The 23,704-nt window shown below is 61.2% G+C and overlaps 3 protein-coding genes across 10 annotated transcripts; all 3 read left to right on the top strand.

Annotated features, from left to right (window-relative positions):
* Positions 1 to 18: 18 nt before the first annotated feature.
* SAE1 (SUMO1 activating enzyme subunit 1) lies at positions 19 to 7,732 on the top strand. Its single transcript, XM_054811417.1, has 9 exons — positions 19 to 178; positions 1,890 to 2,001; positions 2,836 to 3,009; positions 3,713 to 3,855; positions 4,058 to 4,157; positions 5,576 to 5,681; positions 6,286 to 6,430; positions 7,146 to 7,215; positions 7,494 to 7,732. The coding sequence occupies exons 1-9, from the start codon at positions 78 to 80 to the stop codon at positions 7,584 to 7,586; spliced, it is 1,044 nt and encodes a 347-aa protein (XP_054667392.1). The 5' UTR covers positions 19 to 77; the 3' UTR covers positions 7,587 to 7,732.
* Positions 7,733 to 14,563: 6,831 nt separating this feature from the next.
* On the top strand, positions 14,564 to 20,150 carry CCDC9 (coiled-coil domain containing 9). Of its 6 annotated transcripts, XM_054811422.1 has the most exons (14): positions 14,564 to 14,807; positions 15,166 to 15,270; positions 15,537 to 15,683; positions 15,803 to 16,066; positions 16,174 to 16,257; positions 16,360 to 16,548; positions 16,654 to 16,841; positions 16,932 to 17,102; positions 17,217 to 17,283; positions 17,383 to 17,809; positions 18,031 to 18,183; positions 18,315 to 18,388; positions 19,146 to 19,230; positions 20,071 to 20,150. In XM_054811422.1, the coding sequence occupies exons 1-13, from the start codon at positions 14,805 to 14,807 to the stop codon at positions 19,206 to 19,208; spliced, it is 1,935 nt and encodes a 644-aa protein (XP_054667397.1). In that variant the 5' UTR covers positions 14,564 to 14,804; the 3' UTR covers positions 19,209 to 19,230; positions 20,071 to 20,150. The 6 variants fall into 6 exon arrangements, with proteins under 6 accessions (XP_054667397.1, XP_054667401.1, XP_054667398.1 ...); XM_054811426.1 differs by lacking the exon at positions 20,071 to 20,150 and having other exon boundaries at positions 15,537 to 15,665; positions 16,360 to 16,536; positions 17,383 to 17,545; positions 19,146 to 19,836; XM_054811423.1 differs by lacking the exon at positions 20,071 to 20,150 and having other exon boundaries at positions 16,360 to 16,536; positions 19,146 to 19,836.
* Positions 20,151 to 22,957, top strand: C5AR1 (complement C5a receptor 1). 3 transcript variants are annotated; one of them, XM_054811427.1, is made up of 2 exons: positions 20,151 to 20,355; positions 21,439 to 22,957. In XM_054811427.1, the coding sequence occupies exons 1-2, from the start codon at positions 20,189 to 20,191 to the stop codon at positions 22,451 to 22,453; spliced, it is 1,182 nt and encodes a 393-aa protein (XP_054667402.1). In that variant the 5' UTR covers positions 20,151 to 20,188; the 3' UTR covers positions 22,454 to 22,957. The 3 variants fall into 3 exon arrangements, with proteins under 3 accessions (XP_054667402.1, XP_054667403.1, XP_054667404.1); XM_054811428.1 differs by having other exon boundaries at positions 20,251 to 20,355; positions 21,380 to 22,957; XM_054811429.1 differs by having other exon boundaries at positions 20,332 to 20,371; positions 21,380 to 22,957.
* Positions 22,958 to 23,704: the final 747 nt, after the last annotated feature.

Here is a 23,704-nt window from a genome sequence, read left to right as displayed (position 1 = left end):
AACGGTGCCGGGTGTCGCACGGCTTTTGCGCGGGCCGCCAGGGGGCGCTGCCGTGAAGCGGCGGCGGTGGCGGCGGGATGGTGGAGAAGGAGGAGGGAGGCCCCGGCGGCATCAGCGAGGAGGAGGCGGCACAATATGACCGGCAGATCCGGCTCTGGGGGCTCGAAGCCCAGAAGCGGTCAGTGGGGCTGGGGCCCGCGGGGGAAACTGGAGGGGGGGACCCCCCTTGAGGGGCCCTGGAGGGGGCAGGGGGACCTTCTGGGGGCCCTGCGGCCTGTGAGGGGCCCTGTAAGAGCTTGTAGGGGCCCTGTGAGGCGTTGGAGGGGCTTTGGGGGGGGCTCTGTAGAGGCCTGGATGAGCTTATGGGGGCCCTGCAGCCTGCGAGGGACCCTTTAGGAGCTTGTGGGGGCCCTATAGGGCTTCGGAAGGCGCTTTTGGGGGGCCCTATGGGGGCCTGGGTGCACTTATGGAGGCCCCACAGCCTGTGGGGGCCCTATAGGGTCGAGAGGGGGGGCTTGGAGAAACTTATGAGGGGCTTCTGAGGGGCCCTAGAGGGGCCTGGATGGACTTATGAGGGCCCCACAGCCTGTGAAGGATCCTGTAGGAGCTTGTGGGGGCCCTATAGGGGCCTGGAGGGGCCCCTGCAATTTGAGACGGGGTTTGCAATGTGAGGGGGGCCTCGGAGGGCCTTATGAGGATGTATAGGAACTCGTGGCAGGCCCTATAGGGGCCTGGAGAGTTGGCCCGTAATGTGAGGGGGGCTGGGGTGGGAGCTGGAGGGGCCTGGGGGGGGCTATAAGGGCCTGGGGGGGGCTATAAAGGCCTGGAGGGCCTTGTGGAGGGCCCTATAGGGGCTGGGAGGGGGTCTGCAATGTGAGGGGGGTCCTATAGGGGTCTGTAGGGACCCTACAATGTGAGGGGGGTCCTATAGGGGTCTGTAGGGACCCTACAATGTGAGGGGGGTCCTATAGGGGTCTGTAGGGACCCTGCAATGTGAGGGGGGGCCTTGGAGGGCCGTACATAGGGCCTTATAGGAGCTTGTGGAGGGTCCTGGAGGAACTTGTGGGGCCCTGTGGGGACCCTACAGTACGTGGGAGGGCCCTGTAGGGGCTTCTGTGGCGACTGTAGCCGCTGCGGGGGGCCCTCAAGAGCTTCGTAGGGACTTCAGAGAGGGGTCGGCAGTGGGTATATAAGCATATAGGGTCTACAGGGGCTTGTGGGGGTGTCTGCCTCACCCCATGCAAAACTCAGGCTTAGCCAAACGTGTTGTAGTGCACGTTTGGGTGAAATTTTTGCCTCCTGGAGTTGAAGCTGGGGAAAAAAAAAAAAATAGATTCTGATTCATTCCTAGCTGGAATTGCAAAGCATCTGCTCCCACCCGCCAGTTCTTGGGTCTTTCCCTGCTAGAACCCTCTTGCTCAGCCCCTGTTTTCTCTATAGGGACTTATTTTTTCAGCTTTCAAGTTATTTTTTGTGGTCCTTTTCTACAGCCTGTCCCGATTTCTGCGCGTTTTGAATTTCTTAGGTGTTCCTCAAGAAGCAGCGATGGGGTTTGTTCGGGAGGAGGTGGAACAACCCCAAAATGCGAAGGTGAACATAGTGATGTTGCTGGACGCAGATAAAAACAAGTGCGAAAATAGGCCCAAAAAGCAGGAGTCACTCTGTGTAACGGCACAGATTGTCGCTTGGTGCTGAGTAAACTCAATTTTGTCGGAAAACCAATACAGTCTAATCAATAACAGACTTCCAAATTGTTTTCAACCTGCTTTTTCCCAGGCAGGGCTGCTGAGGAGCACAACTTTCCTGTCCAGCCATATTTTTCCGCCATGTTTTCCCTCCGAGTGTCGATTCCCCTTCACGTTAACGTTGACCCGGTGTTTCTGCCGCAGGTTACGAGCTTCCCGGGTGCTGCTGGTGGGGATGAAGGGTCTCGGAGCAGAAGTGGCCAAGAATCTCATCTTGGCAGGAGTTAAAGGCTTGACCATGCTGGACCATCAGCAGGTGAGGAGCTTGCAGCTTTGGTTAGCAAAGCTCCTAAACCGTCCCCGGTGCAGTACAGTGTCGATGCTGGAGGACCCGCTCGCTTCTTTTGGGGATAAATATTCTGCTTGGGGTGAAATTATTCCGTTTCAGGGCATGTAGAGTTTGCGTTTCCAGTCATTCACGTGGCAGCCGAATGCCAGGCTGCGCTCCTCTACCCGTCCTCAAGCTGCAGGGGAGCTGAACCGCAGCCTCCCCTGTCCCTTGCTGGATGTCCTCGGGTGCTGCACCCCGTTCTGAGAAGCCAGCTTATTTCTGGAGACGTGTGGCTTTGGCGTTAGCAGTTCTCCACCCAGTCCTCTCCCGTCTGTCTCAGTCGGGAGAGCCTCTTCCCGTGTTTATCTGGGGCTGGCAGGCACGTGTGAAACAGATGTGGGGCTCAAAGCTCCTGCCACAAGTCATGTGGACCCCGGAACCCCTCAACAGACTCTGCAGTGGGTTTTAATTCCCGATCCGTTGCCAGCTGAACGCGTTTCTGACGCGAATGCGGCCTCTAGGTCATGGCGCGGCGTCTCCTCGGGCGCAAGAGGGAGCTGCGACCTCAGGAGAGGGGAGAAGCGAGCTACAGAGCTGTGGGGGATTGGAGAATAGCGCAAAATAACCAGAGATTTTTTTTTTTCCCCTCTGGTTATCTCGTGATGAGTTTTCCTGCGGCAAGGATGGCACCGCTTAGCTGTTCCCTTCCAGGCAAGCTGTTCCTGCTTGCGCAGCACCCGCTGTAATTCTCCCCGGGGGCTTTTCCCACCCCGCCTGAGTCCATGGGAAGACTCATCTCGCTCTTTTCTCCCATTTCAGGTTTCCCAAGAGGACACAAGAGCTCAGTTCCTCATCCCCGTGGGTTCCTTGGGCCGCAACAGAGCCGAAGCCTCGCTGGAACGGGCGCAGAACCTCAATCCCATGGTGGATGTAAAAGCTGACCCCGAGAACGTGGAGAGCAAGCCCGAAGAGTTCTTCACCCAGTTCGACGCAGTACGTGCGGCGGGGGGAGAGAAAGGTCGGAGGAGAAGGGGCTTGATGACTTATTATTACGTCTTCTCACTAATTGCTCTTTCATTCTGATTGCGTTAGCGCTGAGAGCATCTATCTTTGAGCCACGGGCAGCTGCCTGCCTGTTGTCGGCATGAGTTTTCGTGCTGCGGTTACAGGTTGAGTTGCCTGATGGCATCTGTTCCCCTTCTGGTCTCCTCCGTAGGTCAAATCAGGCAGCGGCTGCTTGCTGCCTACTTTTTTTTTTTTTTTTTTTTTTTTGGGTGCGATGGGGCTGGTAGGTGTAGGAACCGCAGCTGACGCTGCTTCCTAATTCAGCGTTCCTGCCGGATGGTGAAAAATCCGGCAGCTGATCTGCAGGAGCTACAAGACCTGGATGGAGTTCCTCCTCCCCTTGCTTTCAGAGCCGCTGCTGTCCCCCCCCCCCAGTTCCCATCAAAGTTATCCGGAAATGGGATGCCGTATCCTCTAACCTCCTAATTATCCCCGGCGCGGAGGCTGCTGGAATTAGCCTGTGTAAACGGGTGGGGAAAATTGATAATTACCCTGAGAGCTGTGCCCCACTGTGAATGAAACGACAAATCTACCTGGAAGCTTCCCCAGGAAGGCAGGGAAGATTTCACACACCCCCAATAACCCCGCGAGGAGGGAAAGGGAAGTTAAACTTTCAAATTTCTTCCTTCAGGTCTGTCTAACCTGCTGCTCCCGGGACGTTATGGTGAAGATCGACCAGATTTGCCATAAGAACAGCGTCAAGTTCTTCACCGGCGACGTTTTCGGCTACCATGGTTATATGTTTGCCGACCTCGGGGAACACGAATTCGTGGAGTGAGTTGGGGGGGGGGAAGCGAGTGGATGAGAGGAGAAGGGGCATCGGTGTTTCGGCTGCCTTCGCCCCCTCAGGGAGGCCGCCTGCTCTCGGGTTCTTGGAGATTTTAAATTTTTAGGAATCATAAAAACCCCTTTGCCGCTGAGCAGCACAGACAGAGATCGTGATTTCTCAAAGCGAGCTTAATTTTTTCCCCTGTAGAGAGAAAACCAAGGTGACCAAAGTCAGCTCGGGCGTAGAAGACGGACCGGACACCAAAAAAGCCAAACTGGACTCGTCTGAGACCACCATGGTGAAAAAGGTGAGTGGAAAAAACCCCTGTGGAGACCTCCGAGACCCAAAGTGTGTGTCGGTTTGGCCAAGGGAGCGCCAGAGAGGTTACCCAGGCAGCTCAGCGGCGTTTTAGCCACAGCAGGGCGGCTTCTGCCGGCTTCCCGGTGAGTTTTTGGTGTCTCGCCGGCTGGATCTTCATCCCGCGCTGCTGTTCCCTCCTCGCACCTCCACAGTGCTTCATTTAATCCCAGAGAAGGTTTTTTATGTGGAGGGGGATACCCACCCCCATTTCCCAAATCTGGGTGTTTTCACCTCGTTGTTTTCTTATTTCCTCTGTGGCCGTACTGGTATAAAGCACTTTTATACTGGTTTTGGTGGGGGAAGGGGAGTTTTAATAGCCTTAACTGGGGAGCTCTGGTTTTTTGTGTGGCACTGAGGCCATAAAAGCTGTATTGTTGCTGCTGTCAACTGATAGCTGAGCTCCCTTTAACTGGGACTCCCGGCTCTGGGAAGGTTTTTTACATCTTGGGGAGGGTCAAAATCTGCTCCAAAGCGAAACCTTTTCACATTCAAATGCCTCCGGCCTGGGCATTGTTTTGGTTTCCCAGCTGGAAATTTAACTGGAGGAGTGGAAATCCCCTGGACTTTATCTGGCTATGAGGAGAATGCGAGCTGAGCCAGCAGATTAACGCCCTTTTGTGTCCCTTTCTGTCCCCCCTTCTCCTCCTCCTCCTCCTCCTCCTCCTCCTCGCTTAGAGGGTGCAGCTTCCCCCTCGGAAGATCTGGGAATATTCCCCGGGATGCCGATGGAACCAGCTGTCGCCCTCCCGCGATTTGGGAGGATGGCGATTCCGAGCGCGACGGCTTCGGATACGGCAAATTCCTCCAGATCCGTTTCTGAGATGCCAGAGCCCGCGTGCCGAGAGAGGGCCGGGGTTCTGCCAAGCCTTTCCCCGTATCCGTACGGGATTCACGTCGGGGAGAGTTTCCAACTCCCTCATTTAATACCTCTGAGGTTTGAAGCCGTTTTGGTTTGGGTTTTGGTTTTTTTTTTTCCCAAAGACTCCAGCGTTTACGCTCGGTAAACCCTGAGGGCTATTAGCGTTACCTTAAAACATTTTAATTAGGAGAGCCGTGTCACTGAGACGTCGTCCTGTTGATTTAAGCTTTGCAGAGACGCTGTCCCACGTGTTCGTGCTGGACACCGAGGTCCTTCCGTAAAAATTCAGTTGATCTCGCTCTCCTCCCGTCTCCCTCCTGCTCTACGTGGGGAAAAAAATACCAAACCCCAATTATTTTTTCCATTTCCGCGGCCTGGCTCTCGTGCTCGTCCCCTGGAGCTGAACGAGAAGCGGGGGGACACGCCACCCGGAATGTGGGGGGCTTCGCTCGCCCTCGTGGCAAATAACCCCCCCATATCCACTGATATTTTCTCTCCCCTCGCAGCGGGTGGTTTTCTGCCAGCTGAAGGAAGCTCTGGCCGTCGACTGGAGCGGGGAGAAGGCGAAGGCGGCTCTGAAACGCACCACGCCGGATTATTTCCTTCTCCAAGGTAAATTCCTGCCTCTTAATTCCCTCCCCGCTGCTTTTCCCTACTGGCGTCGGGGAAATTCGGCTTCGTCCAGTCATCAAACCAGGTGTGAGCTGCCCACGATCTGGCGCGGCGAGCGAGTATGAGTTGCTTCCTGTGGTGAAAACGAGCTTTTGATTATTTCTGTTGTTGCCTTTGAGGTGTTCCGGGGTTTGGGGTTTTTTGGTGTTTATTTTTGGTGAGTTTTACCATAACACCGGGGAGCTAAAAATACCTGGGCGACTGGAAACAGTCTTCTCCCTGGTACAGAAGTGCCCCGTCAACCGCCACCGCGTGGCTCGGGCCGCGTTTACTCGTCTCTCTCCTTTGCCGGGAGTTTTCGGCTCCGGTGGCGGCTCCTGCCGAGGCATCCGGGGAAAACCATGCCACCCCGGAGCCTTTCGGAGCTTTGGGAAGAGCTGGGAGCGCTGGATGGCAACGCGACCTTTCCCGAACCCGCTTTGCAGTCTCTTCGGTGTGACAGAGCTGCTGCTCCTCTCGGCTTTCCCAAATTGCCGGCAGCGCTCCCGGCAGCTCCGGAGCTGGCAGCGCGGTGACTCTCTCTCTTTCTCTCTCCCTCTCCCAGTGCTGTTGAAGTTTCGGACGGATAACGGCCGGGATCCTTCACCCCAAAACTACACCGAAGACTCGAAGCTGCTGCTCCAGATTCGTCGCGATGTCCTGGAGGGGCTGGGGGTCAGCGCCGACCTGTTGCCGGATGAATTTGTCAGGTACGGCGAGGAGCTGAGCGCATCGCCGGTGCCTCGTCCAACCGTTATTGCTCCTTTCCCGCCGGATCGCCGGGTGCCAGAGAAGCTCCGGCAGCTCCCGACACCCATTTCACCGGGAGGATGACGGCGGTGACCTGCCCCACGCGTCCTTGCTCTTCCTCTGGGTCGTATTCACCAGGGGATTAACGGCTCGGTGGAGGAGGTTCACCGCCTTCCCCAAGGCCGTTGGTGCCGTGGGCTTGACTCCGGGCCAGATTCCGGCTCTGTCCGCCGGCAGGATCCCAGCCGGCTCCGCCGGGACCTCGGGACCACAACGGTGTAGAGAAATCCCCCGTCCCCACCACCCGTGTCCTCACGGTGACACCGAACCCCGGGGAGGGGGGGGGATGTCCCTTTTGCACCCCCCCCCCCCCGGCACGTTCACCGGGAACTCCCCGTCCCTGCCTGCATGTTGCCACACGCTGCCCACCAGGAATGGCGGGAATGCGCCGCGGCGGAGACGCAGGGCCGGCATTTCGAGGGACTTATTTTTAGCAGGGTGGCACGAAACACGTGAAGGGGACGCGCCGGTGTCGCGTCCGTGCCGCCGCCGGCTCCTTTCGGGGTAAAATCTCGGTGTTTTAGCCAGACCAAAAAGTTGGGGGTGGGTTTTTTTTTTTGGGGGGGCAAATTCTGGCATCTCCGGCCTTTGCCGTTGAATTTCTCTTCCTTCCAGCTATTGCTTCTCCGAAATGGCTCCTGTCTGCGCCGTGGTCGGAGGCGTCCTGGGCCAGGAGGTGGTCAAGGTACCGGCCGATTTTTTTTTTTTGCCAGGGAGGGGAGGGGTGTCGCGATGTTTGGGGGGGGGGGGGGTGTGTCTGCGCGGCGCACACTTTCCCCTCTGCTCCCCAAAAACCCGCTTCCTCACCCCATTTTGCGGAGGGGAACCAAACCCCCTTGGATAAATCCCCGCAGATCTGTGCTCCCCGACACTGGACTTTATTTTTTTTTTTTTTGGTGACGGGGTGAACCCGAATTCACCGGTAACCGAATTTTCCTCCCTGTGTCCCCCCCCACCACTCAGGCCTTGTCCCAGCGGGACCCCCCCCACAACAATTTCTTCTTCTTCGACGGCATCAAAGGCAACGGGATCGTGGAATGTCTGGGCCCCAGCTGAGCTCGGGGGGCGGGGGGGGGGGGTTTGGTGACACCCCCTTCACCTCCACAGCGGTAACGGGCTAAATTTGGGGTGCGGTCGGGCACCCCGTGGTTCTGTATGGGATTTTTTTTTTTTTTGGGTTAATAAAACCTTCTTTCTAAAAATTGGTTTATTTTGGGGCTAGAGCTGTTGCTGGAAGGTCTGAGGTAACACTGGAACACCCCCCACACACACACCAAATCCCATGGACCCCCACCCCTGTACCCCAAAACCCCCCAGCCCCCATGGACCCCCAAAATGCTGCAGCTATGGACCCCAAATCTTGTACCCCCCTGAAAATGCCAGGAACCCCCAAACCCTACACCTGTGGACCCCCAAACAGTTTCAAACCCTGCTGCAACCCCCCCCAAATCCCTTACACCCCCAAATGCTGCAGTGCCCCCAAAACCCTTGCAGCCCCCTAAATGCCACAGAACCCCAAGTCCTGCAGCCCCCCAAACCCCATGGGCCCCCACCCCTATGCCCCCAAACCCTATGGACCCCCAAACTCTACAGCCCCTGCCCCCTCTAAACCATGTGGACCCCAAAACACTGTACCCCCAAACCTCATGGACCCTCAAACTCCATGAAGCCCCACACCTGCACCCCCAAACCCTATGGATCCCCCCCCCCAAATCCTATGGGAATGCCCCCAAACGCCACTGACTCCCCTCATGGAGCCCCAAACCTCATGGACCCCTACCCCTGCACCCCAAACCCTATGGTACCCCACAGACCCCTCACGGACTCCCCAAACCCTATGGACCCTCAAACCTCATGGACCCCCATTCTTTCACCCCCAAATCCCTTAGACCCCTCCTCAAACTCCATGGACCCCCAAACCCTGGACCCCTAACCCCCCCTCCAGACCCCTCCAAACCCTATGGAAACCCACCCCTGCACCCCCAAACCCTATGGATCCCCCCCCCCAAACACTGCAACACTAAACCCCACAGCCCCCCCCCCGGACCCCCTTCCTGCACCCCCAAACCCGCCACACTCCGCTCTCCTTAAATTCCTTTTATTGAAAAGAAACGTACAAAAAAAGTAACGGATCATATACAGCCGCTGTCTCCCCCTATATACATCCCCCCCCCCCCGCCCCTATATACATTCCCTCCCCTATATATAATGTACAGCCCCCCCTCCCCTATATACAGCTCCATATAGATACAGTATATACAGAGCGCTGCGGCCGCGCGTGCCCCCCCCCGGCACCGCGGGGAAGCCCAGCTTGGGGGGGGGGCGTTTGAGGTGTGGGGGGGGCTGCGACCGCAAAAGCACCGTTTGGGGGGGGGGGCTGGGGGGTGCCCCCCCACCCCCGTGTCTCCCCCCCCCCCGTGGGCTCCCCAGGCCCCTCCCCCTTCCCCCCCCCCCAAAACCAATAAATTAAATAAATATAAATTGGGGGGGGGGGGCGCGGGTAGAAACGACCCCCTGGGAGCTGCAGCAGCGTGGTGGTGGTGGTGGGGGGACACACGCACACACACGAAACAGCCCGCTCGGGTCTGCGCAGGCAGGAGCGCAGGCAGGAGCACGGGCAGGAGCGCAGGCAGGGCTAGTTGGCTTCCCGCGCGGGCAAGGCAGCTGCCTGCAGGTTGTAGACGGCTCCCAGCAACTGCGAGACCAGGCGGTAGAGGTGACCCCAAAAAACGCCGCCGACGCCGCCCCGCTGCTCCCGCTGCTGGCGAAGGGTCTTAATTAATGGGGGGGGGGTCTTAATTAGGAGGGGGGTCTTAATTAGCGGGGGGAAGGGGTTAGTTTTTAGGGGGTCCCCCCCCCGCCCTCGCGCCGCCGCTGGCTCCCAGCCTTATAGACCCGCTGCTATTTATAGGCTGTGAGTCAGCGGCTGGCTCGCACGCGCGCGTGCAAACAAGCCGGCGGCTCTTATTTTCTTTTTTTGGGGGGGGGGCTGCCCAATTTGGGGGTGCCCCCCCTAAAAAAACACCCTCCCAAAAACCACCCCCCTTCTCCCCCCCCCACGAGAAAAAAGCAGGGGGGATAACACCGGGAATTGGGGGGGGGAGGGATGTGGGATTTTGGGATGCCCCCCCCCAAAGTATCCCAAAGGGAACCCCCCAAAAAATTTTGGGGTGCCCCCCCCCCCCTTACCTGCTGCTCGTAGGTCTGCTGGAAGGCGTCACCCAGGCGGCGCAACCGGGCACCCAGCTCCTGCTCCGGGCCGGGGGCTTCCCCGGGGAAGTGACCGTTGGGGACACCCCCTCCCTGGCTCGCCCCGCTTTGGGGGGGCCCCTCGTGATCCCCATCCTCCGTGGGGTGAAACTCGCCTGGAATGGGGGGGGGGGGGGGAAAGGTCGTCAGACACCCCCCCCACACACTCCCCAAACAGCAGGCAGGGCAGCGCTGCCTGCGCTGCCTGCGCCAGGATACGGGGGCTCGTCAACAGGAAAGCCCAGAACAATTCCCAGCGCTTGGAGTGGGGGGGCGCCCCCCCAAAAAAAAAAACCCCACGAGTGGAAGTGGGGACATGCCCTGACATGCTGCCTGCAAAAAGAGGAGCAGGCAGCGAAGCGGCTCTGTGGGGATTGGGGGGAGTACGGACGCCCCCCCTCATAGTACCCCCCCACCACCACCACCGTGGGTGCGTGGACCCCCCCCCACGGGACTCACCGTGGGCAGCGGCGGGGACTCCCCGTGTCCCGCAGCGATAGAAGACGAACGTTGAAGGTTGGGGGGGGGGAGCCCCGGGACAGGCACAGCTCAAACGGGGATGACGGCGTGAGGGGGGGGCGACAGGGACAGGCATGGCCAACGCCCCCCCCCCCGCCCCAGCCCCTCTGCAGGCAGGATGTGCAGGCAGGGCCAGCGCCCCCCCCCCAGCCCCCCTGCAGGCAGGATGTGCAGGCAGCGGGGCTGGGGGTTCGGCGAGGCTCCCTTCCCGCAGCGGTCTGGCCATCGCACCCGGGGGGCTCTGTAAGGGAAAAGGGTGCGTGGGGTGGGATACGGACACGAGTGGGGTATCGCATCGCGGGACACCCCCCCCCACACCACCACCACCACCCCCCCCCCTTCCCATCTCCGCGCGCGCACACGCGGCGTGGCGCTCCCCGCGCCCGGCAGGGGGCGCCCCCGGGAGCGGGCGGTGTTTGTAAACAAACCGGGCAGCGACCCGAGACGGCGGGGACCCCCGCCCGGCCCCACGGACACGCGTGGCACCCGCCGTGATCCACACACACCCCCCCCCACACACACGAACAACTTGCACCGCTCTTCCTCCTGCTGCCCACGGAGGGCACCCCACGGGGGGGGGGGGGGGGCTCTGCCGCGACCACCACGCGTTGTTCTCCACCCCCCCCTACCCCCCACGCACGCACACGCTGGTTCCCACGGAGGGCACCCCACGGAGCCCTCCGCTACGACCCACGGCGGGCACCCCACGGGGTCCCGCGGCGGGCACCCCACAGAGCCCTCTGTTAGGACCCACGGCGGGCACCCCACGGGCTCCTCTTCCCGCTCCCACGGCGGGCCCCACCCCGTACCCCGGCCGTCCCACGCCGCGCTCCCCCACCCGCGCCGTGACACCCCACCTTATTCCCCACATCACCCCACGCCGCGCACCCCCCGGGTTAGCGGGGTTGTGATCCACGACCCCCGCGCGTGCACACCCCCTAAGTGCGTGACCCCACGCCGTGTCCCGTGTCCTTTCCCCCCACACGCACCCCCTTCCATTTTCCCGCGTGGACGCCCCCCACTCACTGCAGCTGCATGAACCGCGAGGGACGAAGCGCTGCGATCGGCACCGGCACCGGCTCGGTCTGGCAGCGCGCGCCGCGCTGCCCGCTCTGGGCAGGGCCCCGCCCCCCCCGTGGCGCCCACGCCCACGCTCTCCTCCCCCTCACACCCCCCCCTCCGCGCGTGACGTCACCGCCCCGCCCCGGACAAGTTCGGGCTTGTGAGGCGGCGGTCGGGGATCCCCCACGGGTGGGTGGTGGTGGGGTGCGTGGGGTGCGGGTGCGCTCCGTGGGTGCCCGTGTGTCGTGCCCGTGTCCCCCCCCCCGCCCCGTGGCCCCACTCGGGACGGTGGGTGCTGGGTGGGGCGGATGGGGGTCACCCGGCCGGTCACGGTGCGTGGGGTGCACCCCACCACCACCCCCCTTCCCCAGCGCCTTTCTCCCGTGGGTGCTGCCCTTCCCCACGCGTGTACGCTCTCCCCCCCCTCCCCTCCCACGGCCGGGGCGGGTCCCGGGGCGGCCGCAGCCACTCAGCCGCCGCCGCCGCCGCCGTTTCCAGGGGAAGGTTTCGCCGCCGCCGCCGCCCCGGTAACAGCGGGAAGGGGCCAACCAGGCGCCGCCGCGGCGAATCCCCGCGGCCACGGAGCGGGGGGGGGGGGGGGGGGAGGTGTTCACCCCCACTCGCGAATCCCGAGTCCCGGCACCCCCAAACCGTGGGGGGGGGGGGGGGTCCCCACTCCCCTCCTTGGGCCGGTGACACGTACCTCAGGCCCGACCTTTGACCCCTGACCTCTGGCCCCCGCCCTGCTGCCCCGCCGGTCACCCCTGGCCCCGCCCCCTGCCGGGCCCCTCCGGCCGCGGCTCCCCCCCCCCCCCCAGCGCGCGTCCCGCCGCCGCGGCGTTCTGATTGGAGGGAGCTGCCTCCGCCGCAGCCAATCAGCGCCCGCGGCGGCGCTGTATCCAGCGGAGCGCGCGAGTGTGCGGGAACCGGCGGGGCCGAGGGTGCTGGGACGGCCATAGGTACAGCTATAGGTACAGCTATAGGTACAGCTATAGGGACAGCTATAGGTACAGCTATAGGTACAGCTATAGGGACAGCTATAGGGACGGCTATAGAGACGGCTATAGGTACAGCTATAGGGATGGCCATAGGTACAGCTATAGGGACAGCTATAGGGACAGCTATAGGGACAGCTATAGGTACAGCTATAGGTACAGCTATAGGGACGGCTATAGGGACGGCTATAGGGACAGCTATAGGGATGGCTATAGGGACAGCTATAGGGACGGCTATAGGTACAGCTATAGGTGCAGCTATAGGGACGGCTATAGGGACAGCTATAGGGACGGCTATAGGGACGGCTATAGGGACAGCTATAGGGACGGCCATAGGGACAGCTATAGGGACAGCTATAGGGACGGCTATAGGGACGGCTATAGGTACAGCTATAGGGACGGCTATAGGTACAGCTATAGGTGCAGCTATAGGGACGGCTATAGGGACGGCTATAGGTACAGCTATAGGGATGGCTATAGGGATGGCTATAGGGACGGCCATAGGTACAGCTATAGGTACAGCTATAGGTACAGCCATAGGTACCAGCTGTACATACCGGCTATAGGGACAGCTATAGGTACTGGCTGTAGGTACAGCCATAGGTATGGCCATAGGTACCAGCTGTAGGTACAGGCCGTGGGTACTGGCAATTGGTACCATCTATAGGTACCGGCCATAGGTACTGGCTATAGGTATCACTGTGGGTACCAGCTATAGGTACTGGCCATAGGTAACGGTCTAGGTACCAGCCATAGGTTCTGGCCATAGGTACAGCTATAGGTAACGCTGTAGGTACCAGCCATGGGTACCAGCCATGGGTACCAGCCATAGGTACCAGCTATAGGTACCAGCTATAGGTATGGCTATGGGTACCGGCTATAGCTACCGCCATAGGTACCGGCTATAGGTATGGCCATGGGTACCAGCTAAAGCTACCGCTATAGGTACATCCATAGGTACCGGCTATGGGTACCAGCTGAAGGTATGGTTATAGGTACATCTATAGGTACTGCTAGATGTATATACATAGGTATGGCTATGGGTACAGCTATAGGTACATCTATAGGTATGGCTATAGATCTATACAGCAGGACTGCTATAGGTACTGCTATGGATACGGCTATAGGTACTGCTGTAGGTATATACATAGTTACGGCTACGGTTACAGCTATGAGTACATCCATAAGTACTGCTATACATACCGCTATAGGTACCTCCATAGGTACTGCCCCGGGTACATCCATAGGTACCGCTATAGGTACACCCGCAGGTACAGCTATAGGTACACCCATAGCTACTGCTGTGGGCGCTCCCATAGGTGCAGCTATAGATACCGCTGTGAGTGCAGCTATGGGTGCATCCATAGGTGCAGCTATAGGTACATCCATAGGTACATGCATAGGTGCAGCTATAGGTGCAGCTATAGGTACCGCTGCAGGTCTGGCTATAGGTACTGCTGGGGGTCTGGCTATAGCTACATCCATAGGTCCGGCTATAGGCGCGGCGGTAGGTGTATCCCGCTATACGTCCCGCTATACATCCCGCTATACGTCCCGCTATACGTCCCGCTATACGTCCCGGGCCGAGCCCCCCCCCCCCGCCCGCCCCGGCGCCCTCCTGGCCCCGCCCCCCGGCGCCGCGCGCCTGGCCCGGCCCAGCCAATCACCGCTCGCCGCCGCGGCCAGAGCCGCAGCTGCCATGGAGACAGCCAGGGGGCGGGGCGAGAGATAGCCACGCCCACGCCACGCCTCCATTCCCCGCCCACCGCGGGAGGGGCGGGGCGGGGGAATGAGGGTGGCCACGCCCACCTCGGGGGAGGGGGGAGAGCGGGGAGGAGGGGGGACACGGGGGACGTGGGGACACGGAGGACATGGGGGGACACGGGGGACGTGGGGACACGGGGGGACACTGACACAGGGACAAGGAGGACAGGAAGATGTGGGGACACGGGGGGGGACACTGACACGGGGATGGGTGGATGGGGGAACACGGGGGGACACGGGGACACAGGGGTGTGGGGGACTCTGACACGGGGACGGGGGGACACGGGGGTGTGGAGACACGGGGGGAACACCGACACGGGGGGCCATGGGGGGACACCGACATGGGGACACGCTGGCAGGGGGACAGGGGGACACGGGGGGCGTGGGAACGGGGGGACACGGGGGATGTGGGGACATGAGGGCGGTGGGAAAAGAGTACACGGGGACACGCGGGGGCATGTGCCCGGCAGGGCACAGCGTGGGGACAGTCACCGCGGCTGAGAGGGGACAGCCCCACAGGGGGACAACCCCACGGTGGGCCCCACTCCTCTCTCTGCCATCGCCCTTTTAAGCCCCCCCCAATTCCCTCACCGGAAGCGGAAGTCGTTTTGACGCGCGGGTGGGTGGGGACAACTGGTTCCCTCAGGGTCCCTGTGGCGGCCCAGCCTGGTCCGGTCCCGCCGCCATGGTGAGGCCTGGCCCGGGGAGGGGGACGGCGGCGGCTCCGCTCCGGGGGACCGGGCTGGGGCTCTGGGGGGCTGGCTGGGGGCGGCCTGCCTGGGCTGGGGCTCTGGGGGCTGGCTGGGCCTTACCGGGGACCGGGCTGAGGGGCCGGAGGGCCGGGTAGGCCTTACCGGGGACCGGGCTGGAGGGCCGCGTGGGCCTTACCGGGGACCGGCCTGGGGTTCTAGCGGGCTGAGCGAGGGCGGCCAGGCCGGGCTGGAGCTCGGGGAGGGGGGGGGGGGGCTGGCCCGGTGCTGGCCCGGTGAGGCGGAGGTTTTGGAGGGCCGGTTCCCGTTGTCCACCCCTTCTCTTCTCCCCTCAAGTCGGCCGCGTTGGACCTGAGGTCGAAGGAGGAGAAAGACGCGGAGTTGGATAAACGGATCGAGGCGCTTCGCAAGAAGAACGAGGCCCTTATCAAGCGTTATCAGGTGTGGAAAGGGAAGGGGGGGGGGTCGATCCCGTGTTTCCCCCCCAACTCCCACCCCGGTGCCTGCGTGGAGGCAGGGAAGGCGCTTACAGCCCCTAATCCTCCGCTTGCAGTGGCTTAACGCCGGGGTGTGGGGGGGTTTAACGTAATACGGGGTGACAGGAGAGGGTCAGGGGGGTGGTTCTGTCCTTCACACGCGGGGACGTGGCGTCAGGGTGGGGGGGGGGGGGGGGGTTGGCCCGGCTCAACTTCGTATCGCGGCGGCAGGAAATCGAGGAAGATCGGAAAAAAGCGGAGCAGGAAGGGATCGCGGTGACTGCTCTGCGCCGGGCGCGGCCTCCCGATGCCGAATCCGAGAGGAGATGGGTGGACAAGGATCTCTCCGTCACTGTCCAGGTCATGGTCTCCCCCGGGGTGAGTGGGGGGAGTTGGGGTTCAGGGGACCATCCGTGGGGATCAGGGCAAGGTCGGGGAGGGGGGGGGGAGGGCTGTTTGTGAGTCTCGCTGAACCCCCCCAATCTCACCTCCTCCAGGAGAAGCGCGCGGTGAAAGACAAGAAGCCATCGGGGACCCCTAAACCCGGCCGCGGCGCCGCTCCCCGCAGTTCGGGACGTGCCGGCCTACGTCCTTCCGGCCGTTCCCCGCGGGGGGAACACCCCGCCGAACCATTTTGGGATGGGGCCGCCGGCGACGGCGCGACCCCGGGGGAGCGCGGCGGCCGGGGACGACGCTCACGAGGTCAGGGGACAGCTGGCCCAGCGATGGGGAGCGACGGTGGCCCTGACCGAAAGTCCAAGGTGAGATTTTTTTTGTGGGGCCTGGTGGGTTTTTTGGGGGGCTGAGTGGGTGTTATGGGCTGGTTTGGGGGTGCTGCCTGCCCCCCCAGCTGGGTTTTCCTCACCAGGAGTGGGAAGAACGAAGGCGGCAGAACATCGAGAAGATGAACGAGGAGATGGAGAAAATCGCCGAGTACGAGAGGAACCAACGGGTGAGGAGGAAAAGGGAATCGGGGGGAGCTCGGTCGGTCACGAGTGTGTCCCCCCCACCTCAAGGGGGGTGTAAAAAGTCCCCCCTTTTTACCGCGAATCAGGACGGGCTTCACGAGAAGAACCCGGTGCGTAACTTCTTGGACGACCCGCGCCGCAGCGGCCCCTTCCAGGATGCCGATCGCAAGGAGGGGAGTCGGCGGCACGTCCGAAACTGGGGGGGACCCGATTTTGACAAGGTCAAGGCAGGGATGGAGCGTGAGAAGACGTGGCAGGGCCCCGTACGTACCCCGGTGGGTCCCCTCCGCCCCTCGTCCCTTGGTTTTTTTGGGGGTCCAGGGGGTCTCAGGGTGGGGTTTGAATGATTGGGACAAGGCTCGAGCCGTGTCTTGCTGCAGGGACGCCGTTCCAGCCCGAAAACCGGGGGGCCGCTGGACATGACGCTCTCCATGACGGGTCGAGAACGAGCCGAATACGTTCGCTGGAAGAAAGAACGGGAACAAATCGATCAGGAACGTCTGGCGCGGCATCGCAAACCCACCGGACAGTGGCGGCGGGAGTGGGATGCCGAAAAATCGGACAGCATGTACGTACCGGGGATGGGGGTGATTTTTTTGGGGGGGGGGCGTTGCGGGGTCACCGGTGTCAGCCATTCCCTTTTTTTTTTTTTTTTCAGGTTTAAGGACGGCTCCGCGGCGGCGCCCGGCTCGGAAGCGAGCGGCAGGGAAGAAACCAAGCGCCCTCCTCCCAAACCTCCCACTTTTGGGGAGTTCCTCACCCCGCATCGCACCCAGAGGAGGCGAAAGGGCCGGGGACGCGGCCAGGGCGCCGGGACCAAGCCCTACAGGTCAGCAGGGTCACGTCCCAGTGAGGATTTTTTGGGGGGGTTCCTCTCTGAGCCCCGTTTCCTTGTGGATTTTGGTCTCCGAACCACCGGGATCTTTTTTTTTCCCCCCTCCAGCATGCACGATAACCGGTGGGAGGAGAAGGAGCTGCCGGCATCGACCGAGAAAGCCGAGAGCCGGAAGGTAAAATGCTGGGGCAGAGCCTGGGGGGAACCGGTGGGTGTTCGGCTGCACCGCGGTGGCCTTCTCCCCCTCTGACACCCCCCAAATCTGTGCCCGCAGGCGGAGGAAGCACCGAGCGGGGCCCTCCCGGAGCCCCCCCTTTCCCTGAGCCCCGAGGAGGATGAGGATCAGTGGGAGGACGTCAGCGAGGAGGAGGAGGAAGAAGAAGAAGAGGAAGCAGAAGGCAGCGTAGGGTCATCGAACGAGGACGAAGCACCCCGCAGTGCGTCCCCCAAAACTCAGCGTTCCCCCAGAACCGGGCAGGCTGCGGTTCCCAAACTGCGCGTGCCCCCCGCCGCCGTGACGCCCGCCCCAGACGGGGGGGCTGGCACCCCCCTGAGCCCCTTTTCCCCCGTGGAAGGCCACCAGCCCGTCTCGGACTGGGGCGAGGAGATGGACCTGGCCTCTCCCCGCAGCAGTTTGGGGGACAGTCCCCTTTCAGGTCCCACTGTCCCCAAGTCGAGAGGGGCTTCCGGAGAGATTCCAGGTAAAAATTTGGTGGGGGGGGGGGGGCTCTGTCTGAATTAAGGGTGGGGTGGGGGCGACGTACACCCCCCCCAAGTCTGGGCTGAACCCCTGGGATGTGGGGGAGACGCGTGGCCAGAGCAGCAGGATGAGGGAAAGGGGCTGAACGGGGAACGATCGTCTCTTTTTTGTTTTTTGGTTTTTTTCTTTTTTTTTTTTCTTCTCTGCCCCCCCCTCCTCCAGGGCTGAGCCCTGTGGAGCTGTCTGGGCCCCCCCAGGGGGTGCAGAGCCCTGCTGAACCCCCCCCCGAGGAAGAGACGAGGTCGAACACAGAGCAAGAAGCTTTGGAAAAGCACGAGGAGGCGGCGGGGAGCCCGGCGGAGGACGGGACGCGAGGTGGGGAGGGGAATACGGGGGGGGACACGCGCACCCCGCAGGGTCTAATCCCCCGATGTTGGGGGGGATCCTTCGAGCCGGCGGGGTTCAGACTCCGATTTGTTCTTTTTTTTTTCTTTTTTTTGTCCCAGAAGCTGCGGCGTTTCCCCGCCAGCCGGACGCGGAGGTGGCTCCTGGTACGGTGGAAATCACGGACTTCCAGCGGGTGCGTTTCCGTAAGAATTCACCTTCTCCGGCTGGCCGCTAACGGGGGACTGACACCCGCACCCTCCGGGCTTTTGTCTGTCTGTCTGTCCTTCCCACTTCTGCTTCCGGCTCTGACATTCCCGCTGACAGACTGACTCCACCTGCAAAATATCCCGGAATTTACCGCGCTTTGCTCTCGGGCATCTCCGGTTGTTGTTTTTTTGTTGGGTTTTTTTTTTTTTTTGGGGGGGGGGATTCGATTTCTTGCAAATACCCGGGGAAACGCGTCGGGTGGCGGAGGCTGGCGGGTGCTGCGCTTGCTCGGGAGGCTGCGACGTCTGTACGTCTGTCTGTCTGTCCTGGATTAAACTCTTCCCTCCCCAAGGGACTGGTCTCTCCCTGTTAGCCACGGCGCGGGGATGCTGGCGGGCGGGAGGTTTCGGAGCCGGGATAGAACGCTCTGCGTTTGGAGAGGGAGGGAAGAAGGGGAGGGGGAAGAGGGCAAAGCACCCCCCTTCCCCGCTCCCCGCCGCTGCTCAGGGCAGAATCGGACCCCGCACCCAAACGTGGGGCACCCGGCAGCGGGGTTCCGCCACCCCACGTGCCCCTCGCACCCGTCGCCCAGCGGTGGGGCTGGCAGGAGGGTGCAGGCAGGGACGGGACTCCCTCCCTGTGACACCCCCCCCCCCTCCAAACTTTTTTGCGGCTCGGGGAGGGGGGGGGGGGCCGGCAGCTGCCTTCACGCTGCCTCCTCCTTCTTCTCTCTCCTTCGACAGGACGGCCAAACGCCCCGATGTCCTCCAGCGGCCCCTCCGTCACCCGGGTCGCTCCCGCCGTGACCACTACAGCTTTCTAGAGACTGTGAGCCGGCAGGAATAACCCGGGGAGGGGGGGGGGGGGGGAAACCCCCAAACAAACAAAAAAATCACCTGCCTGCACCTCTTTTGGGGGTTTGGCCCTTACTGGGGGGGGCGGTCCCTCAATCTGTGGGTCGAGCCGGGTGTCGTGGGTGTTCAGGAGTGGAAGATGTCGGCTCCGAGGATCTCAAAAAGGGTTTTGGGGGCTCCCGGCTGTGTACCCCCCCAATTCTTGGCAGCTGTCCCGAAGGCTTCTGCCCCTGGCAGGGCACTTTTTTATTTTTTTTGGGGGGGGGGGGGTGGGGGTGTCCCCTTTTTCTCCCTCTGTGCCCTGGAGCTGGGCAGGAGGGGTGGGCTTGACCCTCACCCCGGGCTGCCCCATCCCACCGGCTCTTTGTAAAATAAATCTCCGAAACATCTTTGCGCCTGGTCCTTGCTGCTGGGGGGGGTCCCCCCCTTTGCTCATTGGGGTTCCCCCCTTGCTACTGGGGGTCCCCATCTCCTCTCAAGGCCGGGAAGGTCAGTGATGGCGGGGTCCCGGTACCGGCAAGGCTGCGAAGCCGCCTGCGCCTGTTACCTTTGGGGGTGGTTCCTGATTTTGGGGGGTGAAACGAGGAGCGTAGGGGCTTCCCTAATCCCCCCCTCCCCCTCCCCAGGACTTCGTGTTGTCCCTGGGGATTTGTGGGGACACTTGGGGCACAGCAGGTCCCGGCCAGGAAAGGACAAATCATCCCTTGGCTCGGTGGCGGCCAGGGTTGGGCGAAGGGATGCTCCGGGTTGTCCCCCGCCCCGGCATCGCCTTTGAACTGAAACAAGTTTTGGGGCTGACGCTTCGTTTTTCCAGCTCCGCTTGCTGCCGCCTGCTCCCCCTCCTCTGCTCTGCCGCAAAGGGGTGTCCCCCCGTCATCTCCCCCCTCGATCTCCCCCCTCGTTACACCTCGAGATGAAGCTTTCTCGGCGCCATGGCCCCTCCCAAGTTGCCCCCGGCTTCTTCTTTCTTTTTTTTTTCTTGCCTCCACAATCTCTTCCTCCTGGCTGGCCGTTGCTTCCTGTTCGGCGCCGTATATAAAAGCCCGGCGCCACCCGTTCGTTCCATCGGGGAGCGCGGCCGCAGGCGGCGAGGACCCAGGTGAGCGGCTGGTGGGGTGAGACTCTTTCCTTTCGCCTAAAATGAAATAACCCAACGCTGAGGAGGTGTGTGGGGGAGAAAGCCAGGCTTTGGGTGATGTCCATCCTGCTCGTGGGCTGGATTTTTTTCCCTGCTGAGGATGTGCGGCGTGAGGTTGCTGTGGCTCTTCTTTACGCGTTGGGTGACATCATCTCCTCTTTGCCTCTTCTTCCCGTGCTCCAGGTCGTTCAGCCGGCCATCGGAGGTTCCCAAACCTTCCCCATGGTTTCCTCTCCTCCTTCAGGGTTTCTCTCCTCCCTTCCTTGGTGCTGGTGATACTTTGAGCACCGAGAGCTTTCTCTTTTCCCCCGGGGCTTGAGAACCAAACCAAAGTCATTCCCCGTGGCACCAAATCGGTGGATGCTGGAAAAGCTGCCGGAGCTGCAGCTCCCCCGTGTTTCCTCATCCAACTTCTTACACCACACGGTTGAGGACAACTTGGTGAGGAAGTGGGGAAATGCCTGTTTCCTTGGTGACCAAATGGCAGGGAGGAGGGGGACCATGAAGCTAAGCGGTTTGGGGTGCTTGCATCATACGTTCTTGTTGAGGAACATCTCACCGAGCTTGTCTTGGAGGTGCTGCCCTCTTTGCCCCAGGGGGGAGAGGCCCTTTGGATGGAGAGAGAGATGATGACGATGATGATGGACGTAAGGAAGAGATGTTTTATGCTGAGGGTGGTGAGATGCTGGAACAGGTTGCCCAGAGAGGTTGTGGGATGCCCCATTTTCAAGGTCAGGTTGGACAGGGCTTGGAACAACCTGATCTCGTGGAAGATGTCCTTGCCCAAGGTAGGGAGTTGGGCCGCGATGGTCTTTGAAGGTACCTTCAACCCAAACCATTTTGTGATGCTATGGCCAGGGCTTTGGGCAACGTGATCTAGCAGAAGATGTCCCTGCCCATGGCAACGGGGGTGGAACTAGATGATCTTTGAAGGTCCCTTCAACTCAAAGTGTTCTGTGATGGTCTAATGGAGTGTGGTTTCTAGGTTGGGAGTTGGTAGACGATGGACTTCTCAATGCCCAGTTATAACTTCAATTACTCCAGCTGGAGCGACGATTCCATATACGATCTCGATGGCTATGAAGTCCCTCACAGCTACCGCTTCGTCCTGGCGCTCTACGCCCTCATCTTCCTCCTGGGCGTCTTGGGCAACGGGGCCGTCATCTGGGTGACCGGCTTTGAGCTGCGGCGCACGGTGAATGGCATCTGGTTCCTCAACCTCTCCATGGCTGACCTCCTCTGCTGCCTGGCCCTGCCCTTCCTGGCCCTGCCGCTGGCCCGTGACCACCATTGGCCATTGGGTCACTTCGCCTGCAAGCTGCTGCCTTCCCTCACCATCCTCAACATGTTCGCCAGCGTCCTCCTCCTGATGGCCATCAGCATCGACCGTTGCGCCATGGTGATGCGACCGGTGTGGTGCCAAAACCACCGGACGGTGGGGCTGGCCCGGGGGGCTTGCGTGGCCGCCTGGTTCCTGGCTGGGCTCCTCACCCTTCCCTCCTTCATCTTCCGTACCACCCGTTCCGACATGTTCTCCGAGAAGACGACCTGCGTCCTGGACTACGTGGCTGTGGGACGCCACCAACATCTCACCGAGCTCATCACGGCTGTCACACGCTTCATCTGCGGCTTCCTGGTGCCCTTTGTGGTGATCACGGCTTGCTACAGCCTGCTGTTGACCCGCATCCACAGCAAGGGCTTCTCCCGCTCCCAGAAAGCTGTCAAGCTCATCTTGGTGGTCATCATCAGCTTCTTTGTGTGCTGGCTGCCCTACCACATCGTGGGGTTGATCCTGGCTTCCACCCATCCTCACAGCAGGTTGTTTAAGGGCGCCCTGGAAGCTGACCCCATCGTGGCTGGCATTGCTTACATCAACAGCTGCATCAACCCCATCATCTACGTCATCATGGGACAGGACTTCAAGGACAAGTTCCAGCGTTCCTGGAGAGCCGTGTTGCGGGGCGTGCTGAGTGATGATCCTACCACCAGCACCATGGGGGACAGCAGGATGAAGACCAAGTCCACCATGGATGACCGTAGCGTCAGCACCACAGTGTGACCAGGAGCGAGGTGGCTCCGGGGCTGGAACCTCCCTTGCGTTGCTTGAGGTCACCACCTTCTCCTCTCTTGGGGATCCCGCTGGGCCCCGTAGAGAGAAGATGTCTCCATCACCCCCTTTCCCCACGTGGTTGCAGGCTTGGGAAGCTGTGTGCCCACCTGCCCCTGGGGACCTCCTCCTGCCTTCCTCCATGGCCTGCCAGGGGCGAGAGGACTTTGTCCTTGCACGCAATACCATGTTTTGCTTCTCTAGCCCAAGCATGGACTCTATTTCCAGCTCCTCCCCACTCTCACCTGCCCCACGTCTCCACCTCCCAGCCCCACGTCTCCACCACCCAGTGAAGTCCAAGATGTGGGTGAGCCCACCTGCAGGCCAAACCCCCCTCCATCACCCCAAAAACTCAACTCCACCCCACTGATGGGGGGCTGGTGGCTGCCCTTCACGGTCACCCTGCCTTCACCGTAGCCATGTCCACCGCTGCCAATAAATACTGAAGTTCCTCAAGCCTTGAGCAAGACGTCGGTCCCATGCTTCTCCTTTTTGGTTGTTTATTGGGCAAGATTTTTGATGTCTCGGCAGATTTTTGAGCTTGCGGGTGATGCAATAATTCCTGCAGCGTGTCCTCCCTGGCCCCAGAAAGTCCTTGCGGTGGATGGTAAACTCTTCCCCGTGGTCTTGCTTCATCTCGCGGGGCGGTGGAGGGTGGCAGCTGAAGTTGATCTGATTTTTCACTGCCCTGGTGCTGACCACCCTAGGGGCCAGTGGAGATGGTTGGGGACAATTGGGCATCATGGGGATGGTGGGAAGGTTGGGGCACAACAGGGGTGGTTGGGGACGACTGGGGACAGTTGGGCACCGTGGGGATGGCTGGGGAAGGTGGGAACATTGGGGCACAGAGAAGATGGTTGAGAACATTGCATCACCACAGAGATGGGCACAGCAGGGACAGCTGGGGATAGCTGGACACGATGGGGACAGTGGGGTGCTACAGAGATGGTTGGGGACGTTTGGGTGCAGCAGGGATGGCTGGGAATGGTGGGACACAACAGGGATGGTTGGGGACATGGGGGCACCATGGGGATGGTGGGAATGTTGGGGCACAACAGAGATGGCTGGGGACATTGGGGCACCTTGGGGATGGTGGGGCACCGTGGGGATGGTTGGGGACATGGGGGTACTGTGGGGATGGTGGGAATGGTGGGGCACCATGGGGAGGGTTGGGGACATGGGGGCATCATGGGGATGGTGGGA

The sequence above is a fragment of the Grus americana genome, assembly GCF_028858705.1.
Source record: "Grus americana isolate bGruAme1 chromosome 34 unlocalized genomic scaffold, bGruAme1.mat SUPER_34_unloc_1, whole genome shotgun sequence".
Taxonomy (NCBI): domain Eukaryota; kingdom Metazoa; phylum Chordata; class Aves; order Gruiformes; family Gruidae; genus Grus; species Grus americana.
This window is presented reverse-complemented; position numbering and strand designations above follow the sequence as displayed.

Bases quoted from the DNA above. Each gene is read 5' to 3' on its own strand.
- SAE1 (XM_054811417.1), top strand. From the start codon at position 78: ATGGTGGAGAAGGAGGAGGGAGGCCCCGGCGGCATCAGCGAGGAGGAG. The intron at 4,158-5,575 runs GTGAGTGGAAAA...CTCCCCTCGCAG, and splicing joins AGACCACCATGGTGAAAAAG to CGGGTGGTTTTCTGCCAGCT. The intron at 7,216-7,493 runs GTACCGGCCGAT...CCCACCACTCAG, and splicing joins TGGGCCAGGAGGTGGTCAAG to GCCTTGTCCCAGCGGGACCC.
- C5AR1 (XM_054811427.1), top strand. From the start codon at position 20,189: ATGGCCCCTCCCAAGTTGCCCCCGGCTTCTTCTTTCTTTTTTTTTTCT. The intron at 20,356-21,438 runs GTGAGCGGCTGG...CAATTACTCCAG, and splicing joins CGCAGGCGGCGAGGACCCAG to CTGGAGCGACGATTCCATAT.
- CCDC9 (XM_054811422.1), top strand. The intron at 17,103-17,216 runs GTCAGCAGGGTC...TCCCCCCTCCAG, and splicing joins GCCGGGACCAAGCCCTACAG to CATGCACGATAACCGGTGGG. The intron at 18,184-18,314 runs GTGGGGAGGGGA...TTTTTGTCCCAG, and splicing joins GGCGGAGGACGGGACGCGAG to AAGCTGCGGCGTTTCCCCGC.